The following is a 15553-nucleotide window of genomic DNA, read 5'->3' on the forward strand; positions in this document are numbered from 1 at the left end:
GCCCCGCCGATGCGCGCGGCCGCCCGCGCCGGGGCGCCCAGGCCGCTCGGGGCCCGGAGCTGAAGGCGCCCGCGCGGCATGCCCGGCCCGGCCCGCCGCCCGCCGCCGCCCAGGGCCCGAGCCCGCGCCGCCCGCACCGCGCCCGGCGCCCACGCGTAGCGCAGCGGCAGCGGCAGCGGCAGCCCGACGGCGCGGCCGCAAGGTCACCGCGCGCCATGGAGGCCAAGGTCCGCCAGAGCCGGCGCTCGCGCGCGCAGCGGGACCGCGGCCGGCGCCGGGAGGCGGCCCGCGACGCCCGGGACCAGAGCGCCTCGTCGGGGGACGAGCCCGAGCCCGGGCCGGGCAAGGAGAACGCGGGCCTGCCCCGCGCGCCCCCGCCCCGCGCGGCCGCCGCGCGCCCCCCGCGCCGCCGGCGCCGCGAGTCCAGCTCGCAGGAGGAGGAGGTCATCGACGGCTTCGCCATCGCCAGCTTCAGCACGCTGGAGGCCCTGGAGGTGGGTGCGCGGCCGGCGGGCGGCCCGGGGAACCCCAGCGCCGGGGCGTCGGCGCGCCGCCCCTCGGGGCTCCCCGCGCGCCGGGCGGGCGCTCCCGGAGGACCCGGCAGCCCGCGGGGTGCAGAGGGGGGTCCGTGCGCGGAGCTGCTGGGGGAACCCTCTAAGTGACACTGTCGGGGCGGGGGTCCCGCCTTCTGCGCAGTCGGCCCTCCCCCGTGGCCTTCTCGTGAAAGCATCACTTTATTGGGCTCACGTGTGCTGGGAGTTGGTGGAGGCGGTGATAAAATGGATACTTGGAGGCTCTTCCTGTTCCTTCCCTTCCCCTCGAGGCTTCTGTTTAGACGGAGAGAGGGAGGGTCCTATCTCAGATCTCTCTGGGTGACCGCTGCTCGCTGCGTGGTCAGGAGGATGGCAACAAATATTCCTTGTCTGCCTGACTTATCACGGACAACATTTGCTGAGCAAATACTGCCCTGCTTGCCTGAGTCCAAGTGCGTGGAGAGGAGAATGCGTACTGTCAGAGAGGTGGCGAGTGGGGTGTGCCGGCAGCTGCCCTCTCCTGGGACTGGCCTGGGCAGAAATGCTGGCCCAGCCCTGGGAGTCTCCACCAGCTAGCACCCCCACCCTCAGGGGCCCCATTCAGCACTTATTTTGAGGGACCAGCATCTGCTGGGCTTGGGATCCTAGGGATCATTCAGTTTAATAGCTCCCTGTCGTTTCCTGGGGCTTACGGACCAGTGGCCTGTGGTCCCCCAGTAGGGGAGGTCCCTGCACTACAGATCCCTGCAGTGAGCCCTCTCCTTGGGGCCTGCCATGTCTGTGGAGAGCTCAGGGTCAGGTGCTGGCAGCCAGGCAGAGGTCACTCAGGGACAGGTTTGCTGCTTTCTGTCTGAGCAGGGGATGCACAGAGGTGGGGCACTCCTGTCAGAGCTGGTGGCAAGCACACAGCCCTGGGATCCTCTGTCTTGCACATCTGTGGGGCCTGAGATGGCTCCTGGGTCAACAGGTCCCTGGCTAAGAGGTTTTGGTGTGGTGTGGTGGCAGTGTCTGGCTCTGTACTGGGAACAGGTGGCCCCAGGGCTTCGTTTTCTGCCTTCGTACAAGCCAGGTCCTTCCCTGCAGCCTCTAGAGTGGTTACACCATCCTCTTTCCAGCTGGCCTCTCCCACCCGACATGGTCTCCCACCAGCATGTCATTCCCCTTTTGGCTTTTGCCTTGATCTCCATACCTGGTGCTGTTCTCTCTGTCAGAGTCGTAGTCTGGCACCTTCAGGCCTCTGCACAAGTGTCCCTGGAGAGGCTCTCCTGGTGACCATCTGAGGCGACGGGCATCCTTCCCTTCCCCCCTGTGTTATTTCACATATTCTCCTTCCAGTCAGCCACCTCTCTCTGAAGCTAGCTTCTGACCCGCTCACTACTCTGTTTTGCGGCTGTCCCTGCCAGTACCTGTGAGCTAGATGTGAACAAGCACCTCCCTGTCTTATGTGTCCCCTGTGGGGTCCCAGTGCCCCATGGACATCTGTGGAGTCACCGAGTGGACGAGTGAGAGGAGAAAACGAGGTTTAGGAAGATTGGTCCAAAGGTCAACCAGTATGCCCCTGTGATACGAGCCTGTCGGGTCCATGTGATGCCTGTATGGCTGTACTCCTCCTGCACCTGGGGCACTGAAAGTGCAGCCTTGGGTTCAGGGGACTTCTGTGGGCTTCCAGCAGCCCGGGCCGGGTCACAGTGAGACGAGCCTGCTCTCTGCTCAGCTCTATGTCACCCCCAACCACTCCATATGCTTTTCTCTGCCCTTCTGAGCCAGGGAGGGGTCCACCCACCTTGGAAAGTACAGGGTTTCTGCACGAGTCATAACTTCTTGATTGGCACTCTGGTTCAGTCTCATTTCTTGCTAAAGTGTTAGTGGTTTTCCCCCTAGACATTCATAGTGGTGGCTGGTGTGCAGTGAATGTGTACTCTAGCAGTTACTGCTCTGTGCCTTCTTGTTCCCCTGCACAGATGGGTACACTGAGGCCCAAGACGATGAGTCAAGGCCCCAGCCTGCCCCGGCTCAGAGCTCTGTCCACGTGGGACATACCAAATGTCAGACCTGCTCAGGAGGAGTGTCAATTTCCCTAGAGTTCTTCTTACCTTTGTCTTGAGGACGCAGGCCCCATACCCCTGCAGCCCCAACCAATTCCCTGTCTCCCTTCCCTCTGCTCCCTACCCCTCTGTGTCCTGGACACTCACCCCTACTCCCATGTGCAAGACAGGTACTTGTCCCCAAAGCTGCCTGCACCTGTGTCTGTCCCTAAGGGGGACACCTGTACCTGCCTCTGGGGTGGCTGGGAGGACCATAGCCACTTTTGTTCAATACTGCAGGCCCAGCAGGCAGTTGTCGGCTGAGGAGGGGCCCCCCCAGGTGTGGCCTGACTCAGGGTGTGTCTGAGGCTCTGGGGACACAGGGCTGGGAGTGTGGGGAGCTGGGATTCGGCCCCACCAGCCAGTGTGTGGAAGCCTACACTGTCACTCCTGCCTGTGGGGTCTTGATCTGGGGATCATGTGCCTGGCCCACTCCTCTGACAGGGACGGGGCTGAGACCATTGGCAGTCATGAGACGGGGTCAGCACTGCTTCCCCAGCCCGCTGAGGGCCCACAGCTCTGGTGGGCTGCTCCTTCCAAGGGGCACCCTGCCAGAGGGTGAAAGCAAAGCCATGGCATGGCCCCTGTGGCCCGTGTGGGTGTCTGCCACTCTGGGGCAGCAGCAGTTTTGCTAAGTGTGAGGTGGGAGTCTGGGCTGGGGTCCCTGCATATCACTCTCCTGTTTCGTGGGCCAGTGCCGTGTGTGGGGAAGGTGCGCATCCCGGGAGCAGTGTAACAGTGCCGGCCTGGAGGGTGCTGTCCTGAGGGCTCTGTCCTGCTCTCCCACTCTGTAGATGAAACTGAGGCGATGCTCGGGTGAGGTTCTCCATTCTGGGAGGAACCTGAGCTGGGTGGAGTGGAGGGTCCTGGATGCAGCCTGCGGATGCGACAGCAGGTGCCCGCGCTGCCTGGGCCTGCTGCCTGAGCACTGGGAAGAGCTGCCCCTCTGAGCTCTGCACTTGGGTCTGCAGGGCCCTTGGCTGTACAGGCTGGAAGGGGCCTGCTGTGTCTCCCACAGTCTCCACACTTTCATCCTGGGTGGTGGGGCTGCAGAGCAAATGATCACAGGGTGTGGTGCCCTGAGGCTGTGGCAGGTGGCAGAGCCTCTGTGGCCCAGTGTTGCTGGCTGGCTGGCTTGTCCCCACCCCTGGGTGTCTTTCACCCCATGCATGTGGTCAGGGACGGTCTCCTGAGCTCTGTCACCCCATCCCCCTGCTCTGCTTCGCTGTGGCTGGGTGACCTCTGGGCCTCAGTTTCCCTGTCTGTCTGCTGCACACTGCCCCATCACCTGATGGCAAGGAGGGTGGCATAGCCATCTGTCTCCCCATGTCCTTCCCTCTGCTCAGTGCCCAGAGGCTGTGGTTGCCTGGGGGATAGTGCCAGGGAGGCTGAGGGTCATGGTGAGTGGGGTTTCCCATGGCAGGAGCAGTCCACCTTCCTTCTGCCCCTGCTCTGAATTTGTTGGAGTCGCGTCCACAGCATATGCATGTGTGTGTGTGAATATGTGTGTGGGGCCCTCCCAGGGTGTGTGTGTAAACCCTGGTAGACCTTTGTGGGTCCCATGCCCCCCATTTCTGTCTTCCACCGTGTCCCCTTTTGTACACCTGGTCCTGACCCATCTAGCCCTTGCAGACCCCGTGGGCCCCACCTTGGCTGGCGTCTGTGGCCTGGCTGGGGCACAGGGCAGGCTCACACCTTGCTGGTCGGCCACACTTGGCCAAGCCCCTCCCTGGAGCTCCCGGAAGGGCCTCACTTCCTCCATTCGTGTCCTGCACCAGCTGCAGCAGGATGGGGTAGTCATCCCTGCTGTCCCCACTGCACTGGCCTTGCCCATGCCCCTCTAGCTCTGAGCTTCCAGTTCAGAAACTGCTCTTCCTCTGGCCCCTCTGTGCCTACCTCTCCCGTCCCTCCTGTGGCACCTGCAGCTCCAGCCACACCTGTCTCTCGAAGACCCTTGGACACACATGTGGGCCACTTCCAGCCTCTGCTGTCCACTCTGACCTCCACCCAGAAGGTTCTTCCCCCAAATGTCAGGGTTGACTTACCCTCTCGTCTCCCACAAGCTGGGGTCAGACTGCCCCCTCCCCTGGCAGGGAGTTTGTAATCCCTGTGTCCAGGCCACTGCCAGCCCCTCCCAGCCCATCCTCTTGGCTCTCGTCCTCTGTCCCCTGCGAGGACTCTGGTGGTGTCGGTTTGCTCACGGATGTCTCTCCCCACCCAGAGTCTTGTGTGTGTGCTTATTTTCTGAGAGAAACTCCTAGACCTGGATATGTGTGTGACACGTGCCATTCTTTTAGGGTTTTGGTAAGTGGGGAGGTGGTCGCCCTTCTGAGGTGGGGTCAGAGCCGTTCCTGCCCAAGGTCTGTGCGTTTGGCTGACCTGTCCTACCTTGTGTTCCCGTTTCCTGATTGGTTGCTGCCCCACGTCATTTGTACCCGGGGAGTTTGTGGTATTCCCTGATAGGTTCCGGCAGTTTCCCAGGTGGCCACCTAGGCATCTGCCCGGACTGTGTGTTGTTCCCGCCCACCTCCTTTTGTGTCTTGTGGTCCCTGTCCCCTCTGGTGAGCCTCTCCCACTTCCCCTCAACTTGGGTGAATCTTTTCATGTGGACTCTGTCCTGCCTGCATCACCAGCGGGGTGACCTTAGGCTGTCTCTGGGCTTCAGACCAGCCCTGCCAGCCCTGGGTGCTGTCTTGCTTCAGTTGCTTGGCTGGTGCCCTGGCTGGGATTTGGGCATCGTGTCCCTAAGTACAGTTGTCTCATGTTGGCTGGTCGTGCCACAACTCTGCCTATGCCGTCGGGGCGGCAGGGGAGCTGTCAGCTCCTCTCCACACTGGGATGGAGCTCCTGGGTCCAGCCTCACTTGTTAGTGCCCAGCTAAGGACCCTATTTGCCTCCGTTCTCAGTGGGGAGGCAGGGGGTGAGAAAGGAAACTGTGGGACCAGCTGGCTGGAAGGAGGGTCAGCAGAGAAGCCACTGAGGAGGCCCACCCAGGATGGAGCGCCAGGAGGCCTGCCTGCTTGTGAGCTGGCGGGTGGCCGTTGGCAGCCCCTCCCCAGACTGTTGCTGGAGGTGGTCTCCTGTTGCCTCTCTCACATTGGGGCCTATCCATTGGTGGCCCTGCGGCGGGCCTTGCTCATGTGTGGTGTGTGGGCCTCAGGAAGGGACCACTGGCAGCAGAGCATACTGTCCTTCTCTCCACAACTCACTGAGCATTTCTTTTCTTTTTAATTAAAAAAAAATGTTTTTATTGACTTCAGAGAGGAAGGGAGAGGGAGAGAGAGAGACAGAAACATCAATGATGAGCGAGTCATTGATCGGCTGCCTCCTGCACGTCCCCTACTAGGGATTGAGCCCTTAACCTGGGCATGTGCCCTGACTGGGAATCAAACTGTGATCTCCTGATTCATAGGTTGATGCACAACCACTGAGCCACACCGGCTGGTCTCACTGAGCATTTATTGAGCGCTGAATGCCAGGCCCAGATTCACTGAAGGGTTCGCTCCAGGCAGGGAGGCAGACGGGTGATTGGACGGGTTAGTACCTGGAAAGGAGGCTGTCATGATAGCCGTGGGGGGTTGGCACGGAGGAGGCCAGTGAAGCACCTGAGGCCTGGCCAATGCCTGGTTCCTCCCCACGCAGCCCAGCAGCCTCATGCCTCCTCTGGGACGAGGTTTTCTCAGCCCTTCTCTGTGCTGGTCCTGTGGCTTCTTTCTTTGTCCCTGATCCCAGGACAGTGCTATGACAGCCTCTCTGGTGGTTCCATGGTAGGTAGGGCAGACGTGTGCCTCTCGTCCCCTCTGCGTGTGACAGCTGAGCGGCAGCCGTTCAGGAACAGACGGGAGCAGGGGACATGTGCTGTCTGGATGTAGAGGGATTGAGTCCTGGGGCCAGGTGTTGGGGGGGAGAGGTAAGCAGGGACTCTGAGAGGTGGGAGGGTGCTCCCTCCTGGGGAGAGAACCACAGGGAGGGAGCCCCTGCAGGGTACTCTGTGCCGTGGGGGTCAGATCTCTGAAGGTGGAGCAGGGCATGGGGGCTGCTGTGGGAAGTTTGGGCCCAAACTTACAGGTTAGGGGAGTGAGCGAGCCAGGGTGGAGGGAATAGCTCTGCCAAGGCCTTGGGACAGATGTGCTGGAGGGAGTCCCACCTGTCAGGTGGGGTAGGTGAGGGCTGCAAGTGGACTGGCACAGGTGGGGTTTGGCTTGAGCTCCTGAAACGAGAGTTGTTGACTGAACCTTGAGTGGGTGAGGGCTTCTAGGCCTCCAGTCCAGGAGTTTCCGGGAGGCAGGTGGCCTTGGCCACCCACAGCCTTCTGGCCCCTAAAAGGAGGGGACTCCAGGCCTGGCTTTGTCCAGGGGGGACATTCATCCCATAGGGCCTCCTTCCCACAAAGGGCAGGAAGTGAAGGGGTGGGGCCCAGGTGCTGGGGCAGAGATCTCAGGGTGATTCCAAGAGTGGTGGGGTGCCCACCTGGCCAGAGGGTGGGACCGTGCTTCGGCCTGCAGGGCACTAGCCACAGGGCAGCCAGCAGCTGTGGTTCTAGCGAGGGGATATGGAGGTTGTGTTGTCAGTGTTATCCTCATAGTTGGTTTACTGGAGTGCAGTTAGATATTTTGTTGGTGCTGTATAATGTTAACGTTTAAGGAAACTAAAACATTAAACTGCTGCAGAAAAACCCAATCAGTGGTTTCAGGGCAGCGGGTGTCCACCTAGCTGTCTGGGAGTGTCCAGGGTGTGGGGGCTCCACAGCAGGGCCATTGCCTCAGGCCACCAGGGGTCACACACCGCTATGCTCTGCATTGCTTGCCACATAGGGTCGCTCTGCATTCAGATGTGGGTGCTGGGGGTCTGCGTGGTGCTGTCTGCCTGTCGGTCAGGTGTGCCCGCAGGTGTGCATGACCCACGTGGGCTGCAGAGGTAGATCTCTGGGTAGACGTGACCCTGGGCTCTGCGGCCCTGCCTGGGCATCCCTTCAGGGTCTCCTCACACCAGCTTCTGTCCCCTTTGGTGATTGTGGGAGCAGGTGGCGCACAGGCTGGCTGGGGGTCCTGGACTCCAGGGCGTGGTGTCCCTGCTAATTGACTGGCTTTGCCCTCCTTACCCACAGAAGGACATGGCCCTGAAGCCACACGAGCGGAAGGAAAAATGGGAACGTCGCCTTGTCAAGAAGCCCCGAGAGTCAGAAACCTGCCCGTCTGCAGAGCCGAGTGAGAATGGCCGGCCGCTGGAGGTGGGCAGCCCCGAGCAGGACCTCGAGCCCACCTGTGACCGGGCAAAGAAGGTCCCTCTGCAGCCCGCCAAGCAGGTGAGTGCTGGGCCCCACCCCACTCAGCACCATGGGCGCTGTGCCCCTTTCCCCGGGCGCCCTTGGGCCACACCAGCACCTGGACACCACCCATTAGCAGCTGCCTGGCAAAGTGTTCTGTCATTGTCGGGAGTCGAGGGTGGGGCACACGTGGGCTGGGCCAGTAGTGCCCACTGTGAGCCTGTGTTCTGGGCAGAGGCAGGAGAGCAGCCCAGGTGGGTCACAGCCAGAGTGAGGCTGAAGCAGTTGGAGGGCGGGGGGTGCTCAGCAGGCCTGAGGGTGCACACTGGTAGGCTGGCCCCGTCTCCCCATCGCGACCGTCAGGCTCCGCCAACCACGGGGTGTCCAGTGTGTCTGTACCGCGGGACCAGGCTCGTTGCTGGGTGCTCTCCGTCTGCTCAACTTACTGAGGCGCAGTGTGTCTGGGGGGCACTTGTGGCTGGTGGTCTAGGGTGAGGAGCGGCCCGCCTGCTGCCCTGGGGCTTACAGCTGCTGCGTGGCCCTTAGTGGGAGGGGCTGTACTCGTCATGGGGACCCAGCTGGGGTGGGCGGAGCCGGCCAGGGCTTTCTCCCAGAGTGAGTGTGGGGCTCTGTCCCAGGTGTGGCTCAGCACGGCGACTGCTCCCTCTGCTGGGACTCGCGGGTTTGCGCCTTCTTTCCCGAGGGGTTCTTGGTGTTTCACACTCCACTCAACTCACCTGGGGACGGGGCTGCTGGTGCGGGGCCGCATGCCTGGGCCGGGCTGGACGGGGGGTCTGCAGGCACACTGGCCCAGGTGGACACGTGCTCTTTCTTCCATGCAGGTGTGCTCCCCAGAAGGGGGGCCGCTCCCAGCCAACCCCTGGGACCAGACCGGCCCGGCCCAGCGCCCGCAGCAGCTCCAGCCCAGCCAGCCCCAGGGGTCACTCCCAGCCCCGTGTCAGCGCTGCCAGCCCAGCCAGGCTCTCCCGGACCCTGGGCAGCCCTGCCAGACCCAGCAGCCACTCCTGGGTCAGCGCAGCCGGCCTCAGCCGTCACTTCTGGGCCCAGGTCAGCCCTGCCGGCCCCGGCGGTCACTTCTGGGCCCAGGTCAGCCCTCTCGGCCCCAGCGGCTGCTTCCAGCCCCAGATCAGCGCAGCCGGCCCCGGCGGTCACTCCTGCCTCAGCCCTACAGGCCACGGTCACTCCTAGGTCCCAGGCAGCGCTGCCGGCCCCTGCGTTCTCCCCCAGCCCCCTGCCACCTCTGCTGTCCCCTATGCTCCCTCCCAGTCCCTTGCCACCTCTGTCGCCCCCTGCGGTCCCTGCTGGCCCTCTGGCACCGCTGCTGCTGGCCCACGTGGCCGTGCGTGGCCCCATGTCCTCACAGCCAGCCCAGCAGGACATCCTCAGGACAGCGTTGTGGGCCCCTTCAGTCCCTGCTGGCCCACTGCCCGCACTGCCACCCCCCGCAGTCACTCCTCATGCTGCGTCCCCGCCGCCGGCCCAGCAGCTCGCTCTCAGGCCAGTGCTGCTGTCCCCGGCAGGCGCTCCTAACCCCGTGCCAGCCCCGAAGGTCCCTCCTGGGTCAGCCTAGTCACCCCCGGCGGTCATTGCTGGGCCTCCGTCAACCGCAGCAATTAGTTGAGGCCCCAGAGAAGCGCAGCCCCCCCAAATCTTCACTGCTGGGCCCCAGACAGCCGAGCCAACAGAAGCAGCCACTCCTGGGCTCAGAACAGCCTCACCCACCCAAGCGGCCACTCCTGGGCCCAGAACAGAACTGCCGACGAAAGCGGCCTCTGCTGCACCCCAAACAGCCCTGTCAGGCCCCACAGTCACTTCTGGGCCCAAGCCCATCCTGCAAGCCCCAGCCTCTGCTCCCCATCCCTAAGCGTCCTTCACTTCTGGGAGAGCCTGCCCCACCTCGCCGGCCACTCCTGGGGTCTCTGCATCCTCGGCGGCGGTCCCTGCTGGACCTGGGTCAGGGCCACCAGCCCCAGCTCTCACTCCTGGCCCTGGGCCGTCCCCGCTGGCCCCTGAGGTCACGACGGACTCGACCCTCCACCCCCTCGGTGGCCCGCCAGGCTCCGTATGTGAGCCCAGGAGCCTGATGCCCTTTTTCCAGACCACCCCACCTGTGGCTTCGCTGGGCAGGGCCAGGGCTGCCTCACCTGCGGCCTGAGCTGTGTTGCCAGACTGGTCTTCTCCAGACAGACCGGGCTGTGTGCGGTTGGAAAACAGGCTCAGCAGAGGCAGGAGCCCCAGGCAGGGCTGCCACCAGCCCAAGGCCTGCCTGCACCAGGAATAGAGGAGAGGACCTCAGTGTCTCCTGCCTCTCCCCGTGCCCGCTCTGCTCCCGTGCCCGCTTTGTGCTTTGTGACGCTCAAGCCCCTGGGAGAGGGGCTGCTGGGGGTCCCCCTGTTTCTCTGTGCCTCTAAAGTGCCACATGTCCTACGTTGGAGTCTCCATGCACGCTCCCCAGGTGTGCGAGAGTGTGCGTGCGTGCGTGCGTGGTTGTGTGTGACTGTGTGAGCTGCAGGCCTCACCTCCTCGGGCTTCTCCCGTTCTGGTCAGTGTGCATTCTTCACCCCCAGGCAGAGTGTGGGCACAGCTGGAGCCGGGCCTCAGGTCTCACTTGCCTTCCCTCCACCTCCAGGGTCCTGTGACTTGGGCTGGGCCAGGGGCTCTCAGGGCCAACTGTGGTTGAGTAGAAGCTGCCCAGTGGTGAGGAAAGTCTCCCCCAGGACTCTGCTTCCACCCCAGTAGGCAGTCACTGAAGTGGGTCAGTCCCCTTCCCTTCTTCCTCCCCCAGCTCCACCAAGAATCTGTAGGGCCTGGACTGTGCTTGGAACGTCCTCGGACTCTGCAGCTTTCTAGTTGTTGCATCCCCACCCCACCCCACGTCCCCTGTTGGGACAGACCTCACACTACAGAGCTTTTCTGCCTCTTGCCCATCCTTGCCCCAGACCCTGGGCACAGGGCGGGCCCACACCAGTGCTGGGGTCCTGGGCATGAGGCAGGAGTTCACCCAGTTTTGACTGGACTCCAGAGGCCTGGAAAGGGGCTGCAGCTGTTTCATTGCTACTTGGGGTGTCTGGCCAGGCTCCGCTCAGCTCTGTGTGTACCCAGTGTCCCTGCTGTGATGACCACTTCCAGTGCTGGCCCTGTCTCAGAGGTGCCCGGTCTCTAGGCCTTCCCCTCCCTGATTGCTTTTGGGGGCCCTGGCCCTCACTGGCCCTGTGGGGTCCTGACCAGCCGGGCATGGGGTCCGTCCTGAGCCTGACACCCTGGTCCTCACCCAGGGTCTTCCAGGAACTTGGGGCTTATTTTTCTGATTAAAGAAAATAAAAGTGCCGTGCCATTATTTTTACAACAGCATCAGCGTTTGTGATTTAACGTGAGAGTGCATGCCGACCAGTGATTTTCTGTGCACCTGGATTTGTTACTTCTGACCCGGGGGGGGTGGGGCGAGATGCGTGCGTGGGGCCTCTAGCTCGCCATCACTGCCTCAGGAACCGGCCTCCTGTCCTGCCCTGGACCCTCCTGACCTGTGGGCAGTATAAGAACCTCTGCCCGGTCCCAGCGCACCCGCCTGCCTGGGTGCCTTCCCAGGGGTGAACCAAGGGCATGGATGCTGCAGCCCCTGCCTTTCTGAGCCTTGGCTGCCCTGCCAAGAGCCTGGGGTGGGTGGGCCCTGGGCCTCTGCTGTTCCCTGTGCGGTCACTGGTGCTCAGCCTCCCCGCCGTCCTAGGCCCTGCGCCTGCAGTTCTTGGGTGAGGGTGCTGAAGCAGAAACGAGATGCTCAGTAACTCACCCAGGACAAGAGGACAAGCGGCTGACCCAGGACTCACCCGGGGGTGCAGTTCTGGAACTTGTGCCCTTGCCCCTTCCTGGGAAACAGCAGCCTCCTGGCCTCCTGTTTTCCCGCCCCTGGGCTCGTCTCTCGCTGCGAGGCTCCTCAAAGGAGCCCATTTGTTCTGGAAGGTTCCCTCCACCCTCAGTCAGGGTCAAGGCCTGAGTCCTGGGCATGCCCCAGGAGGCCCTCTGTGGCCGGGCCTCTCCCCATCCTGCCCTCTGTCCTCTGGCTGACTTGCCTGTGGTTCAGGTCCCGCACCCTCTCTCCACCTCCAGACCCTCCCCATGTCCTGAGTGGTTGGGTGCTGATCGCCCCATTTCTCATCTGCACCCCCCACCAGCCCTGGAGCCTTGAGCCTGGCTGGGCACAGAGAGGCAATGGGAGAGTTCTGGGCACACTGGGCCTTGGCCCGTCCATGCTGCTCCTACGCCTGTCTGCCCTGTCAGCTTGCTGGCCGTGTTTGGGGTTTTCTCAGCACAAGACAGTTGCTAGATGGGCTGGTGGAGTCCTTCCAGAAGGTTCCATCTGTCCTTGGAACCAGCTGTGCCACGGGCTGGCCATGTGACCTTGGTGGCTCCTCGGTTTTGTCATCTGCACGTTGGGGTCATGACGTTCCTCTCGCAGGGTTTTGGGGATTTAAATAAAGTGTGAGAACCGTGCTGGGTGCTGAGTAGCCAAGTCGAAGTCTGGGTCATATGAATGTGAACAGCTCCTTCCCCTAGCCCTGCCTCACGCCTGGACTGCAGCTCAGGGCTGGCAGTGGACTCCCCGGGGTCCCCCTGCGGTCCCCTGCTGCCCCCTGCATGCCGTCCTCACCACGTGGCCCTGGTGTGTGGCTTCTCCAGCCTGAGGTGTGCCCACATCGGCCATGACAGTGGGTCAGTCCCATGGTGCAGATCTGGGATTCTACACACCCTCCCCATGTCTATCTCAAACCCCAGCACCACTTCTGACCCCGTGGACTCAGGCAGGCGACTCCTTTCTGGGCCTGTGCTCCATCGTCCGTACCACAGGGATGTCGGTAAACTCCCCATGCCTCAGGCTGTTGAGGCAGAAGCCTGAGTCAGAACACGCGGTGCCTTTGTGTCCGCATTTGCCGCTGTTACTGATCCTGCCTCCTTACTGGACGGTGTCTCCCACCTCCTGGGCCAGCCCACCCGAGGTGGCCATCCTGGCACCTCGCTGACCTTCACTCCACCCCCTGCAGTGTCCCCACACCCTGCTGTCCTGTGGGGACGTTGGTAGCGTGTGGGACAGGGGTCGCCTCACAGGGTGCTGGGCTGCATGCTGGTCCGACCTGCGGGGAAGGCGTGGCGTCAGCGGGTGCCCGGACATCCCTGTGGTAGAAGACAGCTGTGGGACGGAGGGGAAGGCCAGGAGGGAGGCGGGAGGTCGTGGGACTAGGACTCAGCAAGGTTGACACGGTTTCCTGGGCGTGGGAGGGGGAGGGCCTGGGACTGGGATGGCGTCGATTCCCCATAGTTTCGTGAGATTAGATGTTACTTCCAAGTAAAAAGGAAAATTTGAGCAGGATTCTGGGCCACTCCCCTCATGGCCACTGGAACTCCATGGGCCTGTGCTCCTGTGAAGTGGGCACAGTGTCCAGTGGGGCTTTTGTGTGAGGAGCAAAGAGCTGCCCCGTGGAGCTGCCCTGTGGAGGGCTGCAAGCGACGGGGCTGAGGCACAGAGAGGTTGAGTGATGGCCCTGGGTCACACAGCCCGTGGCCATCCATACCCAGCCCTGCAGCCCTGATGCCAGCCTGGGATTGTGGGGAGGTCTGAAGGGAGGGGGAGAAGCCACCAGCCGGTCTTGGCAGCCTGGTGTAGTGAAGGGGTGTGGTGGCCCCCTGGGGAGCCTTAAAGTCATCCAGGGGCTGGAGGGGGGCACAGAGCTAGCTGCAGATTTGTCCCCTTGAGCCGCGTACTCTCCTGGTGTCTCCTTCCTGTCTGGGCTGTACATGGCACAGCAACTTGCCCCCCTCCCCGCCTCCTCCCCAGGTTCAGCCCCTTCAGGTGGAGCTGGGGGCCTGACCCCGGCTGCACCCCCTCCCTTCCCCGCAGCGGGCGGCATGCAGAGGGCTCAGGCCTGTGCTTGCTGAGCCATCTCTTCTGTCCCCAGATGAAGGTTGCAGTGTCCAGAGGGGGTGACCGCAACATTGAGGACGACGGCTTCCGCGAAGCCACCAGCTCCCGGCGGAGCACCTCCCGGGACCAGCTCAGTGATGTGAGTACTCTAGACGCCTCTCATTGAGCCTGGGGCAGGCCTTCCGCAGACACCGCCAGCTGTCCATTAAACAGCTTTTCACTAATCAGGGCTCTGTGCTTGGAGGGATTTAGATGACCCAGGTTCGAGCTGGCAGGAGCTGATGGAGGCTGTGGGGGGCAGGATTGGAGGGAGGCTGGGGCAGGGAGCAGAATGTCCTGGGGCTTGCGTCAAGCATGGGACCGGCCTGTCAGCTCAGGAGGGTAATGGACATGGTGGGGAGCAGGGGTGTCCACTAGCCTCAGCCTGGATGCTGAGGTGGCCTGAGTCTGGGGACATGGCTTCGGTGTCCCGGAAGACCGGTCCCTGAGCTAAGGTTCCTGGAAGTGGGAGGGGCCTGGGACCAGGGATGGGGGACTGCATGACCCTCACCACTGGGGGTTTCAGGTCCGAGCTTGGAGGAAGGGGATGGAGCAGATGCAGGGAGGGCTAGGAGTGGGGAGGGAGGGGTCTCTGGGGGAGGGAAAACGGGAGGGAGGCCGGTGGGGGGCCCTAGAGGAGGCCTTTGTCTTCTGGACCCCCAGCCAATGGGAATGGCTACCCAGCAGAGATGGAATTGTAGGAGTTGTCCTCATTATCACTTAAATAGAGGCCTGGGGGGCACGGCTGAGGCCCAGGAGGCCTGATTGCCCGGCTGGGTCTTGTTGCCACAAGATGGGAAAATAGGCCGGTAATTGTCTGGGGCCGCAGGGCCGCCCTAGTTCCAACTCCTCTAATTGTCGGCCTGGAAGAACAGAGAGGATTCTGAGCACAGCAGAGCCGGGCATGAGGGTGTGAGATCGGGCAGCCACGGCACCCCATTCACCACCCCTGTTAGCAGGGCCTCCCAGGCTGGGGGCCGCCAGGGTGAACTCCGCCCAATGGGGACTCCCCGGAGCTGAGTGAGACCTGCCTGGCAAGGGTCTGCGTAGGGAGGGCAGGTTCCATAGCTGCAGCTGAGGCTGGACAGGGGTCCCTGTGTGGAAGGGAGCGGACCTCAGTTCCTACCAGTGTGCTCTTTACCTGGTCTGTCTGTGGGTGCCCCCAGTCACCATGTCCTGTCTGCCATTCTCTCTCTGCCCGCTCCTGCACCCCATCCCACCAGGCTGTGCTTTGGGGGTCAGCCATGGTGGGCTTGTGAGGCGCCCTCCCTGTGAGGCATGGGTGAGACCCGCCTCCCAACTGCTTCCTCCCATTGAACCCAAACCGTCACTTGAGGCAGAGGCAAGTCCATCAAGCCTGTCATGCACCCTCCGGACCTCCCAAGGCCACAGCTCACCTGACAGCCGAGGTCCTGGGGTTACCTGTCCAAAAAGCCTTCCTCCAAAAAGCCTTCCCTAAGCTCTCCCCTCACAGTCCCTGGGAGGCTGGTGGGTGGCAAGGGGTGGGCCAGCTGGGGCACAGAGGGGGGTCCCCTAAGACACATCACCTTGGGAAGGTTGGCCACCTGTAGGTAGGACCACGTGTGGACAGAACCACATGTAGGCAGAACTGTGTCTGGAACATGGGACCCTCTTGGGGCGGGGATTGAGACCTGGCTGAGGGGTGAACTCATCCCTGAGGGACGTGGGGGCTTTC

General features: G+C 62.7%; 1 protein-coding gene across 4 annotated transcripts in view; it reads left to right on the top strand.

The window, feature by feature from the left end:
• Positions 1 to 215: 215 nt before the first annotated feature.
• FBRSL1 (fibrosin like 1) overlaps positions 216 to 15553 on the top strand; it is a 40529-nt gene continuing 25191 nt past the window's right edge. For 3 of the 4 annotated variants that reach the window (XM_087828541.1, XM_087828538.1, XM_087828539.1), the window contains exons 1-3: positions 216 to 494; positions 7725 to 7922; positions 13853 to 13957. In XM_087828541.1, coding sequence (XP_087684667.1) covers positions 216 to 494; positions 7725 to 7922; positions 13853 to 13957 — 582 coding nt within the window. Of the gene's footprint in view, positions 495 to 7724; positions 7923 to 8725; positions 11251 to 13852; positions 13958 to 15553 lie in introns of those variants that run through there. The other variant, XM_087828540.1, reaches the window with a different exon arrangement.

This window comes from Miniopterus natalensis, chromosome 20 (assembly GCF_054644295.1).
Source record: "Miniopterus natalensis isolate mMinNat1 chromosome 20, mMinNat1.hap1, whole genome shotgun sequence".
Taxonomy (NCBI): domain Eukaryota; kingdom Metazoa; phylum Chordata; class Mammalia; order Chiroptera; family Miniopteridae; genus Miniopterus; species Miniopterus natalensis.